Source organism: Fusarium mangiferae, assembly GCF_900044065.1.
Source record: "Fusarium mangiferae strain MRC7560 genome assembly, contig: FMAN_scaffold008, whole genome shotgun sequence".
Taxonomy (NCBI): Eukaryota; Fungi; Ascomycota; class Sordariomycetes; order Hypocreales; family Nectriaceae; genus Fusarium; species Fusarium mangiferae.
The window spans coordinates 688,674-711,376 of record NW_024573928.1 but is presented as its reverse complement, the minus strand read 5'-3'; the positions used below and the strand labels follow the sequence as shown (position 1 = coordinate 711,376).

At 50.3% G+C, this 22,703-nt stretch overlaps 9 protein-coding genes across 9 annotated transcripts; 5 read left to right on the top strand and 4 right to left on the bottom strand.

Annotated features, from left to right (window-relative positions):
* Nucleotides 1–381: 381 nt before the first annotated feature.
* Nucleotides 382–1,933, top strand: FMAN_11191 (putative ammonium transporter MEPa; the record flags this gene model as incomplete). Its single annotated transcript, XM_041833974.1, has 4 exons — nucleotides 382–465; nucleotides 517–833; nucleotides 882–1,559; nucleotides 1,612–1,933. The coding sequence occupies 4 exons, from the start codon at nucleotides 382–384 to the stop codon at nucleotides 1,931–1,933; spliced, it is 1,401 nt and encodes a 466-aa protein (XP_041684284.1).
* Nucleotides 1,934–2,546: 613 nt separating this feature from the next.
* On the bottom strand, nucleotides 2,547–4,919 carry FMAN_11190 (uncharacterized protein; the record flags this gene model as incomplete). Its single annotated transcript, XM_041833973.1, has 4 exons — nucleotides 2,547–3,196; nucleotides 3,244–3,355; nucleotides 3,403–4,125; nucleotides 4,176–4,919. 4 exons carry the CDS (start codon nucleotides 4,917–4,919, stop codon nucleotides 2,547–2,549), a joined length of 2,229 nt encoding a protein of 742 aa, XP_041684283.1.
* A 1,715-nt stretch (nucleotides 4,920–6,634) lies between these two features.
* Nucleotides 6,635–7,792, top strand: FMAN_11189 (uncharacterized protein; the record flags this gene model as incomplete). The annotated part of the gene is made up of 1 exon (XM_041833972.1): nucleotides 6,635–7,792. The coding sequence occupies one exon, from the start codon at nucleotides 6,635–6,637 to the stop codon at nucleotides 7,790–7,792; it is 1,158 nt and encodes a 385-aa protein (XP_041684282.1).
* A 256-nt stretch (nucleotides 7,793–8,048) lies between these two features.
* FMAN_11188 (putative glutaredoxin) lies at nucleotides 8,049–8,484 on the bottom strand (the record flags this gene model as incomplete). Its single annotated transcript, XM_041833971.1, has 3 exons — nucleotides 8,049–8,218; nucleotides 8,275–8,373; nucleotides 8,433–8,484. 3 exons carry the CDS (start codon nucleotides 8,482–8,484, stop codon nucleotides 8,049–8,051), a joined length of 321 nt encoding a protein of 106 aa, XP_041684281.1.
* A 2,520-nt stretch (nucleotides 8,485–11,004) lies between these two features.
* FMAN_11187 (uncharacterized protein) lies at nucleotides 11,005–11,922 on the top strand (the record flags this gene model as incomplete). Its single annotated transcript, XM_041833970.1, has 1 exon — nucleotides 11,005–11,922. The coding sequence occupies one exon, from the start codon at nucleotides 11,005–11,007 to the stop codon at nucleotides 11,920–11,922; it is 918 nt and encodes a 305-aa protein (XP_041684280.1).
* Nucleotides 11,923–12,585: 663 nt separating this feature from the next.
* On the top strand, nucleotides 12,586–13,616 carry FMAN_11186 (putative ribosomal protein l13a; the record flags this gene model as incomplete). The annotated part of the gene is made up of 5 exons (XM_041833969.1): nucleotides 12,586–12,606; nucleotides 12,829–12,964; nucleotides 13,063–13,116; nucleotides 13,169–13,427; nucleotides 13,478–13,616. 5 exons carry the CDS (start codon nucleotides 12,586–12,588, stop codon nucleotides 13,614–13,616), a joined length of 609 nt encoding a protein of 202 aa, XP_041684279.1.
* Nucleotides 13,617–14,783: 1,167 nt separating this feature from the next.
* On the top strand, nucleotides 14,784–15,392 carry FMAN_11185 (uncharacterized protein; the record flags this gene model as incomplete). The annotated part of the gene is made up of 1 exon (XM_041833968.1): nucleotides 14,784–15,392. The coding sequence occupies one exon, from the start codon at nucleotides 14,784–14,786 to the stop codon at nucleotides 15,390–15,392; it is 609 nt and encodes a 202-aa protein (XP_041684278.1).
* A 982-nt stretch (nucleotides 15,393–16,374) lies between these two features.
* On the bottom strand, nucleotides 16,375–17,310 carry FMAN_11184 (uncharacterized protein; the record flags this gene model as incomplete). Its single annotated transcript, XM_041833967.1, has 2 exons — nucleotides 16,375–16,674; nucleotides 17,266–17,310. 2 exons carry the CDS (start codon nucleotides 17,308–17,310, stop codon nucleotides 16,375–16,377), a joined length of 345 nt encoding a protein of 114 aa, XP_041684277.1.
* A 2,360-nt stretch (nucleotides 17,311–19,670) lies between these two features.
* FMAN_11183 (uncharacterized protein) lies at nucleotides 19,671–20,335 on the bottom strand (the record flags this gene model as incomplete). Its single annotated transcript, XM_041833966.1, has 2 exons — nucleotides 19,671–19,930; nucleotides 19,993–20,335. The coding sequence occupies 2 exons, from the start codon at nucleotides 20,333–20,335 to the stop codon at nucleotides 19,671–19,673; spliced, it is 603 nt and encodes a 200-aa protein (XP_041684276.1).
* Nucleotides 20,336–22,703: the final 2,368 nt, after the last annotated feature.

Here is a 22,703-nt window from a genome sequence, read left to right as displayed (position 1 = left end):
CGTGGAGGATCATCATCTAGTTCAGCTTGGCACCTGAGCATCAACACCCGTGTGACATCTCCGTGTCCAAATACGGGTTCACCAAAGTCCAAACCGAACATGTGGTGGAGTATCCTTCCTATTGCTGCTTAAGCTACGGGCGTCTTATCAAGTATCCCCCACACTTATGTGCCATACCCTCCCCCTGGCACCACGTTCGTTATGTCCTGGTCGCCGTCGTCGCAAGCTCAGTGAGTCAAAACATATTTAGCCCTGTGGCCCCGGGTTCTTCATCCTTTCGAATCACTCCATTCTTCCCAGCTTAAGTTGAAGCTGAAAAGGTTCGACCGGCGCAAAGGTTTGGATCAAAGAACCCGCGTCTCAAAGCGAAGTCTCGTCAAGATGACCACTCCTTACAATGGCACCACTGATCATGCCGACTATGGCTACTCAACCCATGTGCATGATCTCAACATCTTCTACGACGTAGGTTTTCCAGATGCACCTCACTGTGTGATGCTGTCTAACAATGTCTAGACGGGCAACTTGACGTTCCTCGCTGTCAGCGCCGTGCTTGTGCTTCTCATGATTCCCGGCGTCGGCTTCTTCTACAGTGGTCTTGCCCGTCGCAAGTCTGCTCTGACGCTCATTCTGTTGTCGATGATATCAGTTGCGGTCATCAGTTTCCAGTGGTTCTTCTGGGGTTACTCCTTGACCTTCTCGCGAACTGGAAACTCATTCCTCGGTGACTTGACCCAGTTTGGTCTCATGGACACCCTCGCTCAGCCCAATGGCTCTTCTGCTCTCCCTGACATTCTCTTTTGTCTGTACCAGGGCATGTTCGCTGCCATTACGTGAGTGCCTCTCCAGAACTTGAGAGTCCATTGTCCTAACATCACCAGTCCTGCCCTTGCCATTGGTTGCGTTGCTGATCGAGGACGCATCCTCCCTGCCATCGTCTTCATGTTCCTTTGGTCCACCATCGTCTACGACCCCATCGCCTACTGGACCTGGAACGCCAACGGCTGGCTCTTCAACCTTCCCAGCTACGACTTTGCTGGAGGCGGTCCCGTCCACGTCTCATCAGGAACCTGCGCGCTCGCCTACTCCCTCATGCTCGGCAAGCGTACCGGCTACTCCAACAACAACGGTCTTCCTTACCGCCCTCACAACGTCACCCACGTTGTTCTCGGCACGGTCTTCCTCTGGGTCGGCTGGTTCGGCTTCAACGGAGGTTCTGCTCTTGCCATGAACATCCGCGCAGTCATGGCATGCTACGTGACCAACCTGGCTGCCTCGTGCGGTGCCATTGCCTGGATCCTCCTCGATTACCGTCTCGAGAAGAAGTGGAGCACCATTGGCTTCTGCTCCGGTGCCATTTCTGGTCTCGTTGCTATCACCCCTGCCGCTGGTTTCGTGAAGCCTTGGGCTGCCGTCATTATCGGAATCTGCGGTGGTATCTTCTGCAACTTCGCCACCAAGGTCAAGTTCCTCATCAACGTTGACGACAGTCTTGATATCTTTGCCATCCACGGAATTGGTGGTATGGTTGGTAACATCCTTACCGGCATCTTTGGAACGTACGTCTCCCTATTTCTCTCATCTAAAATGACCACTGCTAACTCGCAAAAGCAAAACCATTGCCGCTCTCGACGGTGGAGAGTACGACCCTATTGGTTGGGTTGACGGTCACTTTGTTCAGCTGGGTTACCAAATCGCTGGTACTCTTGCCGTCTTCGCTTGGTCCTTTACACTCACTTGCATTCTCCTTTTCATTCTCAACCTCATCCCTGGCCTCTCCCTTCGTGTCTCCCCAGAGGAGGAGGAGCTCGGCACCGATGATGGCCAGCTGGGCGAGTTTGCGTATGACTATGTTGAGATGACTCGACACATGGCTGACAGCACACATCCTCATTCTGATGCTAGTGCCCGAACAAGTCAGGAGAAGGTTTAAAGTGGAGATTAGTGAAATATGGGTGGTTCAAATTGTCAGTGGAAGATGCGTGCTGTGTATCTTGAGCGTCACTCGCTTCTAAGTTTAGAGTTAAATATACCCTTTTGTAATGCCTCCTGAAGCTGTTCCTACCACGTTGACAAGTCCACTATAAGCACATATCACTTCTCACTAATAATTCGAGAATGGTTCTCGCATAATAATGGTTAAGCATATAGACCCATTGGCCGTTGATATTTGATTGTCATAAATTACAACCCCTACAAACCGTTTCCTCAGGGGTCCTTTATACTCCTATCAAGGGCTTAAAACCAAAGCACGTGGGTTCTCATTGTCATGCCTCCCGCTTCCTTCTTTGTCCTGTGGTATCTTGGTCTTTGCCGTCAAAAGTCGTTTGTCGCCGAAAATCACGGCATGCTAAACACAAAACTCCATATACACTCCTGTGTCCTCTAGCCATTGCGTACGTGAGCGAAAGCGTGTATAATCTAATGCTGGTGGCTGTCAGTTGTGTCTCTCGCTGTGGTCGAGCAGCCTTACCATGAACAGGGAAGTGAACAACGAAAAGAATCCGGTGGTGTCATTTCTAAAGCTAAAGCAAAGTGTCGGTCATTCAGTTCATGGCGTCAGATTGGTCACCGTTCTCTTGAGGTCGGTGGATAGTCGCAGTGCTTGCGCCGGTCGAGGGTTCCCCGTTCCCTGGATGCCCATGTCCAAGAGGTGCTGCGCTCGCTTGGCTAGTGGTATGCTGTGGTAATCCGCCTTCTAGTATGTTGTTAATGCTGTTCTGAATAAAAGCTGGCCCAAGCAATCCTGGTTCCTGTCGTGCGAGTGACGATGAAGGCAGGAAGCGGGCGAATGTCGGAAAGAATGGAGGGAGCTGACCTGTTGGGACACTAGGAGGTGGAGGCGGTACGGGAATAGCTTGTTGAAATCCGTGGTTCATAAGAGCGTTAGGATTTATCGTTCCGTTGCCGTTGGCCGGATTCTGTGCCTGGGCATCCACGACCATCTCGCTGCCGTCCAGACCCTCGAAATCGTTGTCATCGTCAACCATCTCATCGTCGGCTCCATCTCCGGCAGTGGCTGTTGGCTGCAATACGGAAGTGCGTTGCCGTTGTCCGGGGTAGACTGCTGTTCGATTCCAGCTGTGCATGTCCCATAGTTCCTCGAACTGTGGTGAAGTGTTGAGGAAGTCACGGAACTTGGACACCATAGTGCCGGAAAAGACACAAAACACATCTCGCTGGTGTTGAGTGAACTCTGTCATCAGGTCAGCAGCAGTAAACAAGAATCTACGGTAAACATACCCGGGGGTGCTTGTCGACAGTATGGCTGGAAGTCGTCACGCTGGAAAGCGGCAACTCCAGTCAAACTCAAGTGGGTCAATCGAGGGCATGAGTTGAGCAACTTCATGATACTCTGTGAAATGTCAGTAATGGCAATCCTGGAAACAAGAGGTGACGAACCTTGAGAGTAAGGTTGACACAGTAGCTCAGATGGACACGCTCGAGACTCGAAGCGTAGTACTCATTGCCAACGAGCATGCCACTGGCATCTCGTCGTACTCTGGGGCGAAATGCGGCTTCTGCGAGATGAAAAACTGAGTCATCCGTGATAGAGCTACATTTCACAAGTCCAATACGCTTCAGTTTGGGCAACAGAGCAAGACGCTTCACACTCTCGTCTGTCAAGTTGACACAGCAGCCCAGATCTATGTATCGAATGCGGTTGCAGTTCTGGACTAATCTCTTGACACCTTCGTCGGTGATATTGCCACAGTGACCCAGATGCACGTAATGCAGGTTCTTACCAAGCTTTGAGATAGCATTAACGGCTACATCAGTGATGTTTCGGCACTTGGCAAGAACAAGGTTGCGAAGGCGAGGTGCGACATCAATAATCTTCTGGACGGCAGCATCTGTCAAACGCACGCAGGATGTCAGGTCGAGAATGCGGAGATGTTCAAATAGTCGTCCATGGGGTAGAGTCAGGAAAGCATCGTCATCGATTAGTTCGCAGCTTGCTAGCCGTAGCTCTCGGAGACAGTTGCCCTTGACCATAAGAGAAGTTATAGGGCCGTTACCAATGCGATTGCACTGGTGGAGGTCGATCTCGAGGATGTTGGGACAGTTTTCGGCGAAGGCGTGGATAGCGTCGTCTTGGAGCTGGCTACATTCATTCAACTTCAGCTGCATTGAGTTAGCCAACGTCCAAAGCTGCATAGGTCATCGTAACTTACTCTCTTAATATAGCGACAGCTTGTTGCCAAGTTAATCATGCTCTCGTTGGAGACATTCTCGCAGCCAGAAATGTTGAGTCCTTGAAGGCGACTGCAGTTCTTGGCGATGGTGTTGATAGACTGCTCGGTAATGTTCTTGTCGTTGGAAATGTCGAGTGCCAGCAACGAGGTGCTATTCTCCACAAGGGCGATAAGTCCGGAATCGGTGAGGTTGCGACAATTCGTAAGTGTCAAACGTTCCACCCGACTACAGACTGCGAGCGGCATAACACTACCATCGCTGATTTTGTCAGCAAGGGCGGCGAGGTTGAGCCTCTTGATAAAGTCGCGATATCTGAAAGACGGTGTCTCGAGCTGCAGCGTTTGGCAAATGCTGCCATGGTTCTTCCAGCTCGTACACGCTGGTCGATGCCAGAGTTGATCTACTGTGTTTCTAGCCCAGCGTTTGCAGACAAGCATGCAGTGGAACAGATCCGAGGTGGAACTCAATTTGGCAAACACGCTGATGAGAATCTCGTTTGGCAACCGATGGACGGGCGGTTGGCAAGCATCTTCCACCTGCATATCTTGAAAGTTGGGGACTCCGATGCTTGACTGGGAGTCATTGGCTCCAAGAAAGAAATCAGACTCTTCGTTATCGGCGGGCGCGGGGGAAGTTGACGAGGATGACGATCGAGAATCTTCCTGCTCGTCGGCGGTTGCAGGACTCTGCCGAGAGGCAGGGCCAGCGGCAGCAGCGGCCATATTGTCGGTGTTGAGGGAGGAGCGCTTCAGATGAAAACGCAAACACAATCAAAGAAGCGCTTTCGGTGTGGCTTTTTTCGGTGTTTGGGCAGGATTCAGGCGGAGTTCAGGGATCACAAGGGTGATTCTTAAGCAGCGGTAGAGGTAGCGGTAGCGGATGACTGTTTATCGTAGGGACAACAGCGGATATGTGCAGGCAAGCAGCGTGCAATCGGAGGATGCGTGGATAAGAATATAGGTCAAAAAGGTCCTTCTCGTACCCGAAAGCCGTGTTTCGCGACTGCGAGGAGGGTGATGATGTTTTGGCGCTGGGAGTTTGTTGGCTTTGCTTTGTTGGTAAGGTAAGGTAATAAGTTAAGGCAGGGCAGCCAAATGGGGCGGAGGTTTTTGGGTGCTGGGCTCCAGTCTTGCCAGTGCCAGGGTCAGGTTGGGCGCGGCTGCGGTACTTAAAAAGCAAGGAAGACAGCACTGATGACACAGCCAAATGATGAAGAAGCACAAGTATCCACGAGGAAGAGGGGATGGACCAGAGACATGGATCGAAGAGGCGTTTGTGTTTATTTTGCTGGTTTCAGCCGCGTCCCCTGTAAAAGTGCCGCTGTCGTGCGCTACGATGGCCCTTTTTACAAGCGCTGAGCTTGAGACTGAACCCGATAGAGAATGGATTGGGTGAGCCCAGGCCAGTTGATCCCCCAGCCTAGAATCTGGATCTCCTCCTACGTCGTAGTCGGGCGGGATGTCCGTAGTGGGGTTTCTCTGGTATGGCAGGACTGGTTAGGTCAGGGGTTTGGGGTCTGCGGGTCTTTGTTTTGCTCTTGATCTTGGTCTTGTTCTTGTTGATGATGATGACGATGCGTGAGTTGGTGGAGTCAGGTTCAATGCGAGGAATGATTGATGTTTCAGTAAACCGCGTGCCTGGTTCACGCCTCAGCCAACATGTCTTTCTGGTCTGTCTGTCTGTCTATCTGTTGTTGCTGCGGGGAAGATGACTGACATGGGATCAGGTACATGAAGGAGGTGTGCTCAATGTTCTAATTTGAGGTTGAAAGGTTGAAAGGACGAATCAATACCCGCCGTGCAGGTGGCTTGAGCCATTAATAGACTACGCGATGATAAATGGATATGAAGATGCAAGTAAACGCATATACTGTATCTGTGACAAGGATAGAAAATAATGCAGGCCTTTTCTGCTACGTTTGCATGATAGGAACAGCAATTAGGTTCGTCAATGACTCCGTCTTGATGATTGAGTTTCACATGACACAAAAGTCACGCTGATACACGTTTCAACTGGTACCTGATCACATAGAAGCTGAGAGCGAGGCGTTAGAGCTAGTGTATTGGATAACCGTCCAAAAATTACAGTATTTCAAAACTGACACAGATCTTCTGACCATCCCACTCCCGTGATATCTCATCGCATTTGAAGCATCTCGATCTTCTGAAACCCAAGGTACAGGGTAACACCCCTCACGATGGCATCGTTGACGTAGATGGATTTGATCTTGGCGATGTGTTTTGTGGGTCCCCGCAAGCATTGGATTTCCTCGGACTAGGTTTACCCGTACGTTCCGTATTATGGAACTCTTCCACGTACCTGACTAGCAACTCAGACCATCACCAAGCTCATTTTCTTGGTGTAGTTGATTGAGGAGACTTTGCTATTTCAAGTAACTAGTCATTGGTCTGTTCGACATTGCGTCGCGAGCGCCACGATGTTCCGTCCCTCAACTCTACGCCCTGCGCTTCGCGCATCAGCCCACACAAGATGCGCCATCGCTCGAACAACCCAAAGGACTCTTTTCTCCCAGCGATCGAGCCGTCTGACCGATGACCTCGATGTTAATCAGCTTAATTCGAAGCGACGAGATTACGAACAGAACCGCACCGCCTTTCTAGCTGCTGGTGCCATTGCCGGCATTGTTTCCTTCGTCTACACAGCATGGAAGTTGAAGAAGGCCATTGAGGCCCAAGGAGAAAAGGAGAAGGCTGCTATCAAATGCGATACGGAAGTTCCGACAGAAATCTTCAAGACTGAGGCGGGCGAAAAGCGAAAAGTGGTTATTCACGATGAAGATGGGAATGAGGTTGTTCCTACAGGCAACAAGACCGTCAAATTGTTCCCTCGAAGGTTAGAAGTTGAAGATGCTGGAGCGGCAGGAGACGTCGCTGGTCCAATTGCTGCCACTGTAACGGACAAGCATGGTACAGAGTTCACACTGGTTGGGCTGGGAACACGGACAGTGACCTTCCTTGGCATCGAGGTGTATGTGGTGGGCTTCTATGTTGCTACCCAGGATATCGAGAAGCTCCAGCATTATCTGGTCAAGAAGATTAACCCTCTAGCCACAACACTGATTCCTTCTGAGAAGGAAGATCTGCGCAAGGCACTCCAGGATCCTGTCGAGGGTGAAGAGACATGGAACTCGATTCTGAAGGACGCTGGATGCCGCTCAGCATTCCGCATCACCCCTGTTCGAGATACTGACTTCCCTCATATGCGCGACGGCCTTGTGAGGGCTGTTCAAGCTCGCTCATCACATAATCCGGAGTATAACGATGAGACATTCGGAAATGCTATGAGGCATTTCAAGATCCTGTTCCAACGAGGTCTCGTAGCAAAGAAGAACGAACTACTTCTTGTCCGAGATGCTGCTGGAAAGCTGACCATCACTTACACTGATGGCACTCGCAAGGAGTCTGTCAAGTCCACACTGGGAACTGTCGAGGATGAGCGACTTTCAAGGCTGCTGTGGCTCAACTACCTCTCTGGTAAGAAGGTTGCGTCAGAGGAGGCCAGGAAGAACATTATCAATGGCGTCATGGAGTTTGTTGAAAGACCTGTTGGCACTGTCGCCACCCAGGTTTTGTGAGAGGGTCAAACCACAGCAAAAAGATGTACATTACGGAAATTAAGCCATGTATCACTAGGCACAAGCCAGCAAGTCGTTGTAAAGGGTCATGAATTCAACTCATCTGGGTCATCCACCCATCTTGTAATACCGTCTAATCTTCAGGTGCAACCGATATCTATATGCCGCATACGGTCTACAAAAACATGCCTAGAGCTTGGAACTAAAGCATCATGTGCCCTTAGCCCAACGTGTCCGACATTTGTTTTGATGTTTCTTACGCCTTCAGGGCACCGGCCTCCTTGAGCAGGGAAGCAAGCTTTCCACCAGCCTTTAAGCTCTGAACGTCGGAGTTGCCGCCAATGTGCTGCTGCTTGATGTAGACATTGGGAACAGTGCGCTGGCCAGAGATTTGCTCGAGAGCATCCTGGAGGGCAGAACCGTCGGCTACAAGGCGTTAGAGACTGTTGTTTAATACAATGGTTGAGAACTGTAAAACTTACAAACTTCATCAAGCTCGAGAAGCTCGTACTCAGCGTTAAGCTCATCCAGAGTCTTCTTGGTCTGCTTGCAGTAAGGGCAGTAAGACTTGGAGAAGACAACTACGAGGGGTCATTAGCAGGGGTCCCAACGCGGGGCAAAAAACAGAGAGATAACGTACCAACAGAGTTGTTGTCGATGAGCTGCTGAACCTTGGTAGATGCTTGAGTCATTGTGCCTGGGCTTGTTGCGCGAGTGAAGAATGATCTAAAGAAATTCATAGAGGAGAACGAGATGGCTTTGATGTAGGGGAATGGAAAGTGGGGTGGAGGTATTTATTCTACGTCAGATAGAGGTTGATTTGGCTGTACTGGGCTGTAATGCTGGGCTGTGAAAGGCGAGTTTGCTTTGTCATGGGCGTTTGAGTGGAATTAATTCGGCGACCATGAAAAATGCGATGATGCAATGCGCTGGGTTTTGGGATTAGGTAATCATGCTTTTTGGAATCATTGTGTTGAGGTGGTTCGTTCATCATCGCCTCGGCTGTACAGCTGAATATTGTTGATATATTTGTCTCGAGTGTAATCACTTACAGACACAATAAAAATAGGACGCGATGATTCCAGTCGGTGTTTAGGCTTGTTCAGTCATCATCTTGTGTAAGTGCTTATGCTGCGTGAGAACGAGCAACTGCCGTTGAATCCTTGCATTTATAAGCCGAAGGATCTCTCAGCATGGAACATGCTAACAGTATCTGAGCCCAAAAGAACTTTTAGGTGGTCTGATTGTTTTTCGTTAGACGCTCTGTTCATACTGAAGCTCTTGATAACCTATCAACGAATGATAATTGGGATAGGGTGAGTGAAGCCAATCGTATAAACAGGTGCAGTCTAAAAACATTTGAGTTGAAAGGGAGCCGAGTAATTGGACGTACCCTAAACTTATGTAAACTTATGCGAAGTTACTTAGCCTTTCCATTGTTTAGGATCGAGACATCAAAGAACTATAATGAGATCAAGTTCATTTCGGTCTGTACTTATAAGATCTTAAGCTTCTTTATAGGTAGTCTTGGGCTACAGCCTCCTCGAGCAATCAGAGTCTACGGTGGTCCATCGGCTCTACTAGTCATGATAACATCGTCAACCTCCACTCAAGAGGGGCCGGAGCTTGAAGCAACAATCGTCTGACAACGGACCGTGACTTAGCTTACGGGTTTCTAACTCCAGTTCTTTTTGATCATTGGTTCTTACTTTGTATCAAATGATCTAAGACAGGTCTGAGGTGGCTCTGGATATACCCACCATGAAAACACTGACAAACTTCATGATGTAGCCTAATACCTGACTTGGCTTTGCTTTTTCCCAGCAAGATGTCAAAGGTTTACGATAATGGCTTGAACGCAACTGATACTGTTTTCATCGCAAAAGTTCCAGTTATCAATCTTCAATATACTCCAGATCTATAGCTTCAAAGTTGGAGTTGAAGAGACATCCTACAACATCAACTCTTAGCGCCTGGAGACCCCTTAATTACCTACCATATTCCGCTAGAACAGTCTGACACATTCCCCCAGGTTTCAATTGCCAATTGTCAGGCCATGAACCTGGAAGAGGCGTTGTCATTTCCCCGTGCGGCTCTTGGCTGAGATTAAACCAGCGGAGGGGTCCAGATCATCAAATTTAGAAACCCAAATCTGGCCTCTCTCCCTTTTGTGAGACTTGCTAGACTTTTTTTTTCTTCACCATCCATCATCAACTGCGACACAAGCACAGGCGCAACGACGCACAAGCTAAAAGAACCAAAATCTACAGCGCATATTTCTTGCATTCGATTTGTTTCTTGGGGCGACTCTTGTACATGTACTTTGCAGTACTCCGCCCCCATCTCCACCAATCGCCGCTCTCACGTCTGTAGTTTTCTGGTATCCCCTAAGCTGCCCGGTTTCTTGCATTGCGTCGCCCCCCGTCATCATCAACTCACGATTCGGTACCGGTACCTACGCTTGGCTGCAAGAAGGAACAGAAGAAGAGAGAGACGCTGTTAATCTGGGCTGCACCGACGACTAAGCCCCTCACCAGTGGCACCGCAAATAGAGCCCAGCCCGATACACCCGTTTGCCCAGTCTCGCCTTGTATCACCAGAGTCACTTGATCTGACCTCCCCCACTACCAAGTACCAACTCGCCTCGTCGCGCAAAGACGAGACAGGTTAGATACATACCTTCTAGCCTCTGTCGTTCGCTGTCGACTATCACTAGGAAGACCCTGGCCCAAGGGTCGTTGATCGTTGCCTTCTGCTGCCATTTGCAAGCCTCGCAAGCTTCTTGTTCGTCGTGCAGCGTAACCCACCTGGCTCTGTCCTGCTGCTTGCTCATCGCTCCACATCAGCCCACGGGTCGATCACAAGAGAACCACCAGTACCAGTCGCTCAGCTTTATCGCCGACCGCCCTGTCTTTTTGACCTCCTTCTGTTCGGACCTTGGTTTGGGTCAATTGCTGCAACCCGTATTCCCATTTGCCTCTAGGGTGTCCTTTTTTGGACCACCTTAGAAAACGTCGAACAAGGTGGATTCCGCCCAAGAAATCGTGGCATCTCCCGGTGCCTTACAAAACGTCACGTCCTACCTCAACGGGGCGCTGGCTAACCTCTCGTCTGCTTTTCAAGATTCGAGCGGATACATATCTGACACTCTCGGCGTACCTCCTACCGTTGTCTACAGCAGCCTCGCTGTCCTGCTCGCCGTCCCATTAACAATGTCGAGATACGGCTGGTCCATCGGCCGCGAACAGATTTCGCCCTACAGTTCTATGCCCAGCGGCGTCCCCGCTGTCACCGACGACGACTTTAGCTACATCACTTCTCAAGATCTTGATGGCGTCACCGAGGATCGATACTATCCCAGATCTCACTCGACTGCACCCCCACCAGCTCCAGAAGACGATGTCCTCCTTATCAAGAATCGCGGCATCACATATCCCGCTCACTTTCCCGCATATGCGATTGGAGATGGAAAGTTGCGGGTGATAGACGTCAAGGACCGGGTTGGTCTGATGATGGAACTTCCTGAGCGAGGAACATCACGCATCAAGCTTCTCTATAAGGGAAAGCAACTCAAGGACCCCATGGCGCCAGTACGAGACTATGGTGTCAAGAACAACAGCGAATTGATGGCGGTCATGCCCGAGATCAATGATGTCAGCAGTGGCTCAGAAGAGGAGATGGTGATTGTCGATGCTCCTAGAGAAGACAGGAAGACTCGCCGCCGCAAGAAGAAGCGTGATAAGAAGAAGGGCATCACCAGTGATGGTGACTCCTTGTCAGGCAGCCCCCGAGACAGCGCTTCTACTTTCGACCACCCCAGATCACCTCCAGCACCACCCACATCTTCAGGCGCTACCAGTGGACCCATGAAGGTTCTCGACGATCTTGCTGTTGAGTACCAGATCAAGTGGTTGCCTTTGTGCTCCGATTACATTGCATCGCCACCTTCAGACCCCAAGAAGCGAGAGGAAGACCACCGAAAACTTTCCGAGAGCATCATGATGCACATTATGTTGAAACTGGACGGCGTCGAGGCTGAAGGCATGCCTGAAGTCAGAGCGCGAAGGAAGGAATTGGTGAGACAGGTCCAAAAGACATTGAAGGATCTTGATATTGCAAAGGAATCTTAAGCCCGCGGTTACGCGATGGCGTTGATGTTGAGTGGAAAAGATTGTCTGGTTTGAGTGCAGGCGTTACAGGGAATAATCCATTATTCGACCACCTTACCATTGCTCTTGATATAGAACAAGCTGTACAATAGATTCAAGCGTTGCCTTGACCATGATGACCACCATAGACAGCATTGAGCAAATTGGCACATTTAATTTTGAATCTTGAGTATCACCATGTGCACAGATCCCTGTCATGACTTATGATGTAAACCCCAATGATGGTGCCAATGCCATGTCTTGGAACAGCCCGATCTCTATCATTACGTGCGAACCATTCTACGAACCGAAGCCCAAAAACTGCATGATTTCCAGTGGGCGAAGCGGCAATTCCTCGGCTCAACCCGCTAGGGCTAACAGACCTAAGCGGGAAGGAGTCGCTCGCGGTGAAAGGTTGCCTTTGCCCCAATAGGCTAGCGCGGTTTGCTCAGAAGGCACAACGAGCCCTCAAGCGGTCCTTGGATTTTTCGCCCGTCAATCACTATCGCGACCACTTGCACCCAACATTCGAGGGACGACTAACCCCAGCAGCACAGCAAAATAACAAATCTTCGCCGACCGGTTTGAGGATTTGAGCTGCCCTTCTTTCCTTTTCTTTAATTCCCCCCAGAAAAGACGGTTACGATGTCGAGCTTCGAGCAAGTTGTGAGTACCGACTGAAACAACATATCCATTCACAATTCATATGTGACTTGAGGCAAAAGACGAGCTGCGGGCAGCCGGGAAGCATTGGGCATGGGATTGGGGATGCTTTGGGGTCTCAGTCATCAGCGTCCGCTGGTGCTGTGAACGCTGCTCGTCGTTTGCTTCACATGGAAATATTGGTCTTGAAGATGCATTTCGCTGACCGTTGTGTGCGTTTAACAGGTCGTCATCGATGGCAAGGGCCACCTCCTTGGCCGACTCGCCTCCATTGTCGCCAAGCAGCTCCTGAGCGGCCAGAAGATCGTTATTGTCCGCTGTGAGGCTCTTAACATCTCTGGCGAGTTCTTCCGTGCGAAGCGTATGTACACCCCACGACACCACTCCGATCTGTGGCCGAGCATCGTCAACACCAAAACGATGCCACTCCTAGGAACACCAAGCTGATTATGCCAACAGTCAAGTACCACGCCCACCTCCGAAAGATCACCCGTTACAACCCCACCCGCGGTGGTGAGTCGAAACCGTACCTACACACTTGACCACAGTCATTGACTCGATACAGGTCCCTTCCACTTCCGCGCTCCCTCCCGAATCTTCTACAAGGCTGTCCGTGGCATGATCCCCCACAAGACCGCCCGTGGTGCCGCTGCTCTCGAGCGCCTCAAGGTCTTCGAGGGTGTCCCCCCTCCCTACGACAAGACCAAGAAGGTCGTCGTTCCCCAGGCTCTCCGTGTTCTCCGTCTCCAGCCCGGCCGCAAGTTCTGCACTGTCGGTCGTCTGTCCAGCGAGGTTGGCTGGAAGTACGAGGACGTCGTTGCTCGGTATGTTTTGGTGTGCTGTGTGTGAATTGAACATGACTAACTCTACCCAGATTGGAGGAGCGAAGAAAGGCCAAGGGCGCTGCTTTCTACGAGCGCAAGAAGATCGCTGCCCGACAACTGGCTGATGCGAAGAAGAACGCTTCTGTCAAGGAGGAGACCGCAAAGGCCCTTGCCAACTACGGCTACTAAGCTGGCCAAATCCCTCGACATGGGATCTTGCCGGTCTAGGTAAACTTGGCAACGTCTATCATTTCTCGTGCGTTTCATTAGATGGCGCGGCGGTTCAACAAAGGGATTTACTTGATTTGCTGAGTGATGGCAAGGGTGGCTCGAGGAGTAGATGTCGATTCCCCCCAAAAAGAATGTTCTAAATGAAAAAAAGTCCCTCCCCGATCGTCGAACCACATTTGCACTGCCCTCACAAGAAGGAATTAAAGCACAAGAGACCGACAATCAACAACACCATGATGATGACCGAGACTTTGTGTGTGGAGACTCTTTCGAACCTTGGGCTCTGTAATGAGGCTTTGATGAATGGATAGGAATGTTTTTTCGTTAATGGGCGTTTGAAGGGTTCTGGAAGTTGATGTCTTTCTCCCGTTGATTATCCAAGGACGCCAGAGTTCGGCGGACGGGTTTTATGAGTGATGGCGATTTGGAGGTGACCTTGTTACGCTTCCCAAACGGGGACAGGGTCTCGCATTTGCACAATAGGAGTAGAAAAGGAAAGGCTCTTGTTTGATCAATTCGTTTTACATGTGAATGTGTAATTGAAGTTGACGTCAGTGCACTCTGCTTCATGTCATTGTGTAAGCTGATAGTGTACGCCGATGACTTTACATCACGCTCATGCGGACAATTAGAACTATTGTGGTAAGTCATATCGGCCGTAGGAATCGCGCCTGGGAGATGTCTTCAGCCCAACAGTTCTGACAGCTTGCTAATATACAAGTGTTCCTGGAACTCAACAGCCATCATATGAGACCAGGAACGGTATGACATGCGGCATATTTTTTAAGACATATTCGCATCTTGAATAAGATAATTAAAGGAAAACAATACATAGGATGAGCATATAAAAAACATTCAAAGATCTTCTAATCTGCTTTTTACATACACTTCCATCAACGTGTAGGGTATGAATAGTGGTGGCTCTGAGGGGTGTCATGTGCTGATAAGATAAGCATTTTGTGAGGTGTCCTGAACAGCACCTCAATCCATAAGGTACACCCAGCTGCACATAACCTTTCACTGCCAGCTCACACTCCCAACCGGTCACTCTTTTTAACAATCTACGTTCATAAAAACCCATAATAAGGCATCACAAAGAAAACAAAACAAAAAATCACCGCCACAATGTCGGATCTCACACACTTCGATCTCCTCCCCCTCCAGATGGACCCTCAATCCAAGGCCATTAGCTCTCAACAACCATCGCGCACACTCAACGCCGAGCTCGAAGCCCTCAACATCCTCCACCGCTCTCTCCTCAACGTCGATTCACCCACAGGCGCACCCCCTCCCCCGGTGCCCGTCAACCCCAAGCGCACCGCTCAAGTGACCAAGCTTCGCGACTCTGGCAACGCCGAGTACCGCAAAGGCAAATACCCCGAGGCGATCAAGTACTACACCCTCGGCTTCCAAATGGCCATGCAGCGACCCATGTGGGAGCCCTCTCAGCTGGTGCGAGAGGAGATCAGCGGAATTCTGGCGAACCGAGCGCAGGCGCACATGGCGATGCAGAACTGGGCCGAGGGCGCTGTGGATGCCCATGCGAGTGTCGAGGCGCGCTGGGTAGGAAATGCAAAGGCTTGGTGGAGAAGGGGAAGGTGTTTAGCTGAGATGGGAAGACTGGAGGAGGCGAGGGATTGGGTCAGGAGAGGACTCGAGGTTGAGGGTGAAGAAGGAGAGTTGGTGCAGTTGTTGAAGGATCTCGAGGAGAGGATTGAGAAGCAGGAGGCATGAATGGCCTGAGCTGTTGATTACGATTTGAGTTTGAGGCGGCTTGGGATGAAGAGGGGTGGGATTGAGTGGTCAGTTCACCCGAGACATGAGTTGACTACGAGACCTGGGGCCAAGATGGAATTGGTCGCAGTTAGAGATGCCAGGAACACTGGCATGTGGAATGTCTTTTACATTAAGGGAATGCTTTGCTCGTAATGGTTGCTATAGGAGTTTTGTTAATATCACTGCAACATGTTTCATTGACTCACAAAACCCTGAGGTTCCTTTGGCCAGTCTTTTGTTCCCATACCATCCCATTACTTCACAACAGAAACACAATCACAATAATGAGTTGGCGACTCGTCGGCATTTACTATAGCTCGTGTGAAAAACATGGCATCACAAATGCATCCAATGTAATCATACACTTCCAATTCCTCCGCCCCGTACTCGCTGCGCCTGGGAAACAATATAAGGCAAAAAGCGAAACAGCCCCCTTTATCCGTGCCCTGATGATCACTTTCCTCCATGCGTTGCTTGCCATTCCTGCGTATCTTGACCAATGAATTTCCATCGCAGCATACCATTAGAGTAAAAAGCAGAATAAAGAGACATAAAGAAAAGAAGGAGAAGAAAATGAAGTCCACAAGAGCTGGTCGTAGTCCAGATTCTTCCCGCATGCCGTATGTATTCGTGAAAAAAGAGCCATGGGTTGATGGGCTTCGCGAGTATAATTAGGGGGGGATGAGGCTGAGTTTGAGGCTCGTATTTCCATCCAATTTCCCCTTGAGGTTGGTCATGGCGCAGTGTTTCATTCCTTTGCGAAAAAAGTGATAGAACCAAGGCGTTGCTGAGGAAATCAAGAGCAGAAAGACAAGATGATTTAAATCGATAATAAAAGATAAAAGAAGAATTCTCGTTTGCGTGTGGGGGTATCTTATTCGCAAGACATTTGCTTTGTTTGGTGGGTTTGGTGGGTTGTTTCTTCTTCTCTTTTCTGGGTCTACTCCTTTTCGCTGAGCTTCTCGTTAAGGCTCTGACCACGAGGTCGCATGACAGCGTCTTGGCCACTCATTCTTCGGTCGAGAGCGCGCTCGAGCTTAGCACCGAGGGCGAGCTTGCTCATGGTGTCTGTCTTCTCGTCGGTGAGGGTGACGCGCTGGGAGGAGAGAGCCTTGTTCTCCATGCGGTCGAGGCCGGTAGCGATGTCGCGGATCTCGGCGTGAGCAGAGTCGGTTGTCCCGACGGTGGGAGACAGCGAAGGAGCCATGCTGTAGGTGCTGAAGCGGACCGAGTTGCGGTTCTTGGAGGTAGAGTCAGCGGGTTGGTCCTTTTCCTTGGTGGCTTGACGGTTGTGGTTGGGCTGGGTGTGAGCGTGCGACGAGACCCACGGCTTAGCCATGGTGAGAGATGGATGAGGTTGAAGTAGTTTTCAGAGGAAAAGAGACGAGACGACGGACGAGGAATAAGAATGCTGGGCTGAGGGACGTGTGAGGCGACAGGGGAATGTATCAAGGTGGAAGTGATGTGCACTGCAAACAAAGACGGATGACGAGCAAGGTAGTATGGGCTGAACCAAGCGGCCGGAGAGGCAAAGATGTCACATTTCAGTTGAAAGACAAGACAAGCCTGGCAAAGTGAGTAGTGACAAGACGAGAGCATCCGCATCCGCATCCGCATCTGCATCCGCATTCATTCTCTCTACTCACTCATCCGGCCCGTTCGTCCCCATCACTCATCACTCTCAAAGTGGGCAGACACCAAACTAGAGGCGGAACTAGACGGGACAAGTCCCAAGCCTTTGAACAGGGGGGGACAAAGGGACTGTGGTGTAATCCATACGCAATAGAGAGATAGACAGAAGGAAAAGAAGATCCGAGCGGTCATAACATACCGAAGGGGCCATGATGGGCCGGGAAGAGTCCAAGGAAGCAGGCATGGTGATGTTTGATGCGACGGTGGGTTGCGGGTACTATAGGTGATATATGAAACCGCGTAAGAGGGGATGAGGTTTCGAAGAAGAGGAGAAGAGAGACGAAGCCAGAGAGAGAGAGAGACTGAGAGAGGATGAGAAAGTGGGCTGGCTAGACGTAATAGTTGATAGGTAGTCAAAGACGGGACGGAGCTACTATATGTAAAGGCAACCAAGTTAATTTAAATTGACTGCGCTTTGTCGTCGATTATATTAGCGTCCGTGTCTCTTTTCCTCTCTTGACGATTCTTCTTTTTTTTTTTTTKTCCTTTCAAAAGGGTCAAAAGTTGAGAAAAGAAGAAACAGATTATGAAAGGGACAATCAAGATGGAGACAGATCTAAAAAAGAGAAGGGAAAAAAAGGGCAAGGGGGAGGGACCAGAGGGGAGAAGAGAGGAGATTTGGAGATTAAAGCAGAAAAGAGGCACAGGCACCACAAGGCCCAGGCACAAGTCTCAGCGGCTGCTGGAGGGGGGAGGCTTACAGGGGGTGTGGCACCCGAGGTACCTTACAAGAACGCTACCTAGGGAATTGGATGTTGGGTTTTTTAGGCGGTTGGATCTCCCCGTCAGAGGGGGCCTAGACTGCACTGGACGAAAGTGAAATAAATATGGCATGATGATGAAGAATCGAATGAAAATGGTGCAAAAACACAGACACTTTTTTCATATTCATCTATTAGACTGCGATGGTAACTTGAAGCGCCGTTTCAAAACATCCAAGGATCAGGCCACGGACGATGGAGTCACTGAAGAAACTGCCCCTGGAACCGGTCCCGCCCTGTAAAACACAAGGGTCGAATGGAGTCGTACAGAATACCCCAGGCCCAACCCTCCACCTGAAATCTCATGTATGGTCTGCATTTGAACTCGTGGCCACCAGGTTAATGTTTCCCTGGGGCCTCAGGGGAGGGGGGGCGAAAAATGCTACGTGAGGTAAAACACCAAGAGAACAGGTAACTCACGGAAATCTGGACAATCTTGCACTGGAATGTGCTGATCTAGATGCATCCATCACGGACGCCAGCTCACGTGGAAGCCACGCGATGGGATTGGATGACGATGACGAGTGGCTTGGAGGTTGTTGATGCCTTCAGAGAGATAATCAAGCCTGGTTCGTCATTTCCACATGGGGAGGGGAAGGGGAAGGGATGGGATGGGCGATGTCGATCATACATATCACACGTGGTTTTGCTGGATTACGACTGTGACATTTGGGAGGGTGGTATTCACTGACGATAGCACATCTCGTATTGATGTAGCCTGGCAGCCCATTCCGATATCACACGTCAGAACATGCATCTCGAACAGTCATCACAGTTGTACTGTCAGACTTAATCTTTACTGCCAGTTGCAAAGAAAGTTTGTCGGTTCGAGATCCGAGGACTTAGGTTGGTCTGCGACGTTAGAAGATTTGAGATCCAGATTCATCTCGGTCGGTCTGAGGCGTCGTCGGAGGTGCCGTTGACTAAATGAATGGCACTTGTTTAGGACGGGACGGTAGTAGGACTCTTGATTGATTTGAAGTGGCGTTGACTATTTTGGTGTTGACATTCATTATCCATGCATCATAATCGGGTGGATATGAGTGACGATGCTTCAAGATGAAGGAATTGAACACGACGATCATAGCTGAATGAAGTATCTTATCGACATGTCTTGAGAAGCCAAAGTCGTAAAGACCGACGATTCCGACTTATTAATTATCTGACTTAGGTATTGTCAGGCCTCAAATACCAACTCAATCTAGTATCGCCAGACCCGTCGACTCATGTTTCAGCCCAAAACCCAAAAAGACTTGTGTAGATCACCATCAATCAACCCTTGTCTCGCCTCGTGTCGTCTCAGTCCAGTTCTTCACCAGGAACGATAAACGGTGCATGACGGGAACCGGATGCTTCTTTCGCACGTGGCCTTTGGCTCTTCCGAGGGGGCAGGGCAGGGCAGGGCCATTCTATTCTGGACAAAAAGAGCCGATAGCTTCCCCTCGCTTGGACGCATCTCGGGCCGCAGGGTGGACTGATTTGGGCATGGCTGTGCCTTGGCCTGAAAGTTTATTCGACTTTGTGTGAGCGGAGCTGAGATTGCTTTGAGCTTGGTGACAGCAAGAGATGGAGATATCTGACTTCATCATGATGTGATTGATGCTGTAGCCAATAATATAGATAGATAGATAGATAGACATATTGTGATAAAAAGAGTGAATCCCACGTCTATTGTAATAAGCTGCCGGGACTGGAACACGACGCTCTGCTGATACAGAAACACAAAACAATGGCACTCAACCACCAGATGCACACAAATACCAATACCAGTATCAATAACCACTCATCGCTTACTCTTGTGTCTCTTCTTGCTCGACTTGGCCTTGCTCGACGTGTACTCCATCCCAACCTTATATCCCGAGCTTGCGGAGCTCGACTTTGACGTCGACGGCGACGGCGTGGACTCTTCCCCGGACGCAGGAAGCGAGAAGGCTGATCCGCGACGATGAGATTTGGTGGCGCTGCTGTACCCGAACTTGCGCGACGCTGACCCCTTGCGGATCTCAGAAAAGGTCATCTCAGGCGAAGCATCACGGCTCGAGCCTGAATGTGTCAGTTCTATACTCACTCACAAATCAGATATTTGCCGGGGGAGGGAGACTTACCGTACTGAACACACTTGCTGCAACAGCCGTGATCACAAGTTGTCTCAACTGACTCGACCGAGAAGGACTCGGGGTTCATGGTCATTCTGCTCATGGGCATCGTGCACCATCCTTGAGTGTTTGGACCCTGCTGGCACGAGCAGCACGTCCAGCTCCCGCCTTTGCTCTTGAACTGGCAGTTCTGGAGCGGGCAGTCGGACGTCGTGGGCTGGGCTGCCGCGAACGATATGTTGCTGCACGGCGTCTCATAACCCGTCTCGAGATCGATGAGCGCCGACGGGCAGTAGTGCCAGTTGATGGATGTGTGGGCGCAGGGATGGTGTCGAGGATGTCCGTGACACATTGTGACTGTCTTTTGTTCCTGAGAATAGAAGCACTTGTTCTGAGAAGTTCCTCCTGGTCGGATAGCTTCATCTTGGGGACTATTTATACGCCAACGGACCAGACTGACTAGACAGATCGACCTCTTTGGAACCGCAGGCCTAGTTCCTCCCCATCAGCGAAGCAATTCTCATACTCAGAGACCAAGAGATGCACATCTCGAGTCCATCCATACAATTTGCACGCTCTGGGTTGAGGCGTCTGCAGCAGCGCAGCCCCATCGATCGTGTCCTCGAGTGCAGCATCATCGGGAGTGTGCGTTGCATTCCAATGATCAAGTCTCCGATGAGGCAGAGACATGAAAAATTTCATGGCCCAATGTCTCGGGGTGTGATCTGATGGGGTCTTGTGTAACGGGGCTCGAGGCCATTTATAGGACGCCACAGGTGGAAGCCTGGTAACGAGGCTGTCGTAGAGGGGAATACTGTGGTCGCACAACATTGAGATTGTGAGATCGATGGTGATGAGATGTGATAAACCCGGTACTCTGGTTTTACGATTACTGATCTGGTGTGGATGAGAGTGACGACGGCATTGGTGTAAGAGCACGATGTTCAAGTGTACCGGATATCTATTGGTAATAGTTGAGGTTGATTTGGCTGGGAGACCTTGGCACCAAGTACCCGGTCGACGGGGGAGCACATTCACACCTACAACCCATACAAAGGCACAGGATCTTGTGTTTCTACCAACCCAGCGCGATCGAGGCATCCCACCCGTCCCTGTTCACATCTCGATTTAGACCCCTGGTGGTCTAATGCAGGCAGACATGATCTGGTGAAACAGAACATGTCAGCCTCGGGAGGACTTGACGAGAAGCCAATGGTCACGAGGCAAGTCTCCGAGTTGATGCGGATATGGACTGATTTACTAGGATAATGCCTGTTGACTGACCATGGGAGCCGAAGGGTCATCGTTGAGGAGATCGTGACGTGAACATGACAGAAAGTCTCACTTGGGCGGAGCTATGAGAGCAGAGTGGTAAACGCGTTGACAACTATCTCCGACGAAACGACCTTCTTCTAGGAACGACTCATGATTCACCATCCCAAGGGTATCTTCCTCCTCGCATCGCATACCAAGTTAGGAGAAATAATCTCTCGAGGCAATACACGACTTGCAGCAGATATGCTCGCACCGATACGTGCCCCCCTCGCCAATCATGACACAACTGCACCGCCCACCAACATTCCACGTCTTGCCGCACCAGCAGCAGTCCCAGGCCTGGTTCTTGGCCTCAAAGGGGCAGTCGGCGAGTGGACACTTGGGCAGCGTGTAGCCCGACGGCGGAGGGTATGGGACGGTCTGCTTGGTCGTGTTGCTGCAGGGGCGGCGATGAGAGAGGCCGACTGGACAGTAGCTTATGTGTGTTGAGACATGCTCGCATGCGAGACGGAAAGTGATTCGATGGCACATGATGCTTGAGTTTCTGTACGAGTTTTCGACTTGGATATGTAGCTGTTGACATTGCTTTGTTGTGATGGCGAACGTGTTCTCACATCTCGCAGCAGAAGCAAAAAGAAAAGCTCAAGAGATCATGGGTTTTTATGTATCCCAAATATCTTCCAGCTTTTCCCGATCTATCTCTCAACCGGCTCTCCTTACCCTTTCATCAACATGCCATCAGCGCAACTCCAACCGCGATAGAACCCGAGGGCGGACATGGCTGCAAAAATCTCGAGAGACTCATGAGTATCGGTGCCAGGCGGGCGGAGTTAGGAGCTCGGATCTATGTATGGCAAGTCGGCTTGGGGTTGTAGTATAGCTGACGAGTATGATTCCACCGTGACCGCGAGTTTGTGATATATCGTAAGAGGAGAAAGTATCTCCTCAGTCATGCCATGACAAGGCGATCTCGGAATGTACCGTACTGTGAAACCTCGATCGGTTATTGATACTCGTGCCGAAAAGTGTTACTCGGCCGTCACTGATCCCATGATCTTCTCTTCTGCAGAAGTTCGTCGATGCCTCGTCTCTCGTGAATCACCGAGATTGGCGACATGACGATCAAATCTGCATGTAGTCAGCAAGCCAAGAAACAACAATAAATGTGATAATTATAGACCTGCCGGAATGGAAACGCCATGAGGTGTAGCCTGCATGAATTCGCACATGTGGCTTCTTGAGCTACACCTGCAGACGTCCACAGCGTCGGACGATATGCAGCTGAGACATCAGCTGCAACTCAAATCCCATGAGGAGGCCGATATTCTTCGGCCTCAAGGTCTCGCCTCTTCAAGTTTCGTCGGCTGTGCAGTTCTCGCAAACCTGGTGCGTGCAGTACATCCTTACATCTGCAGATCGAGCATTGTAGCACTGGTAACCAAAGT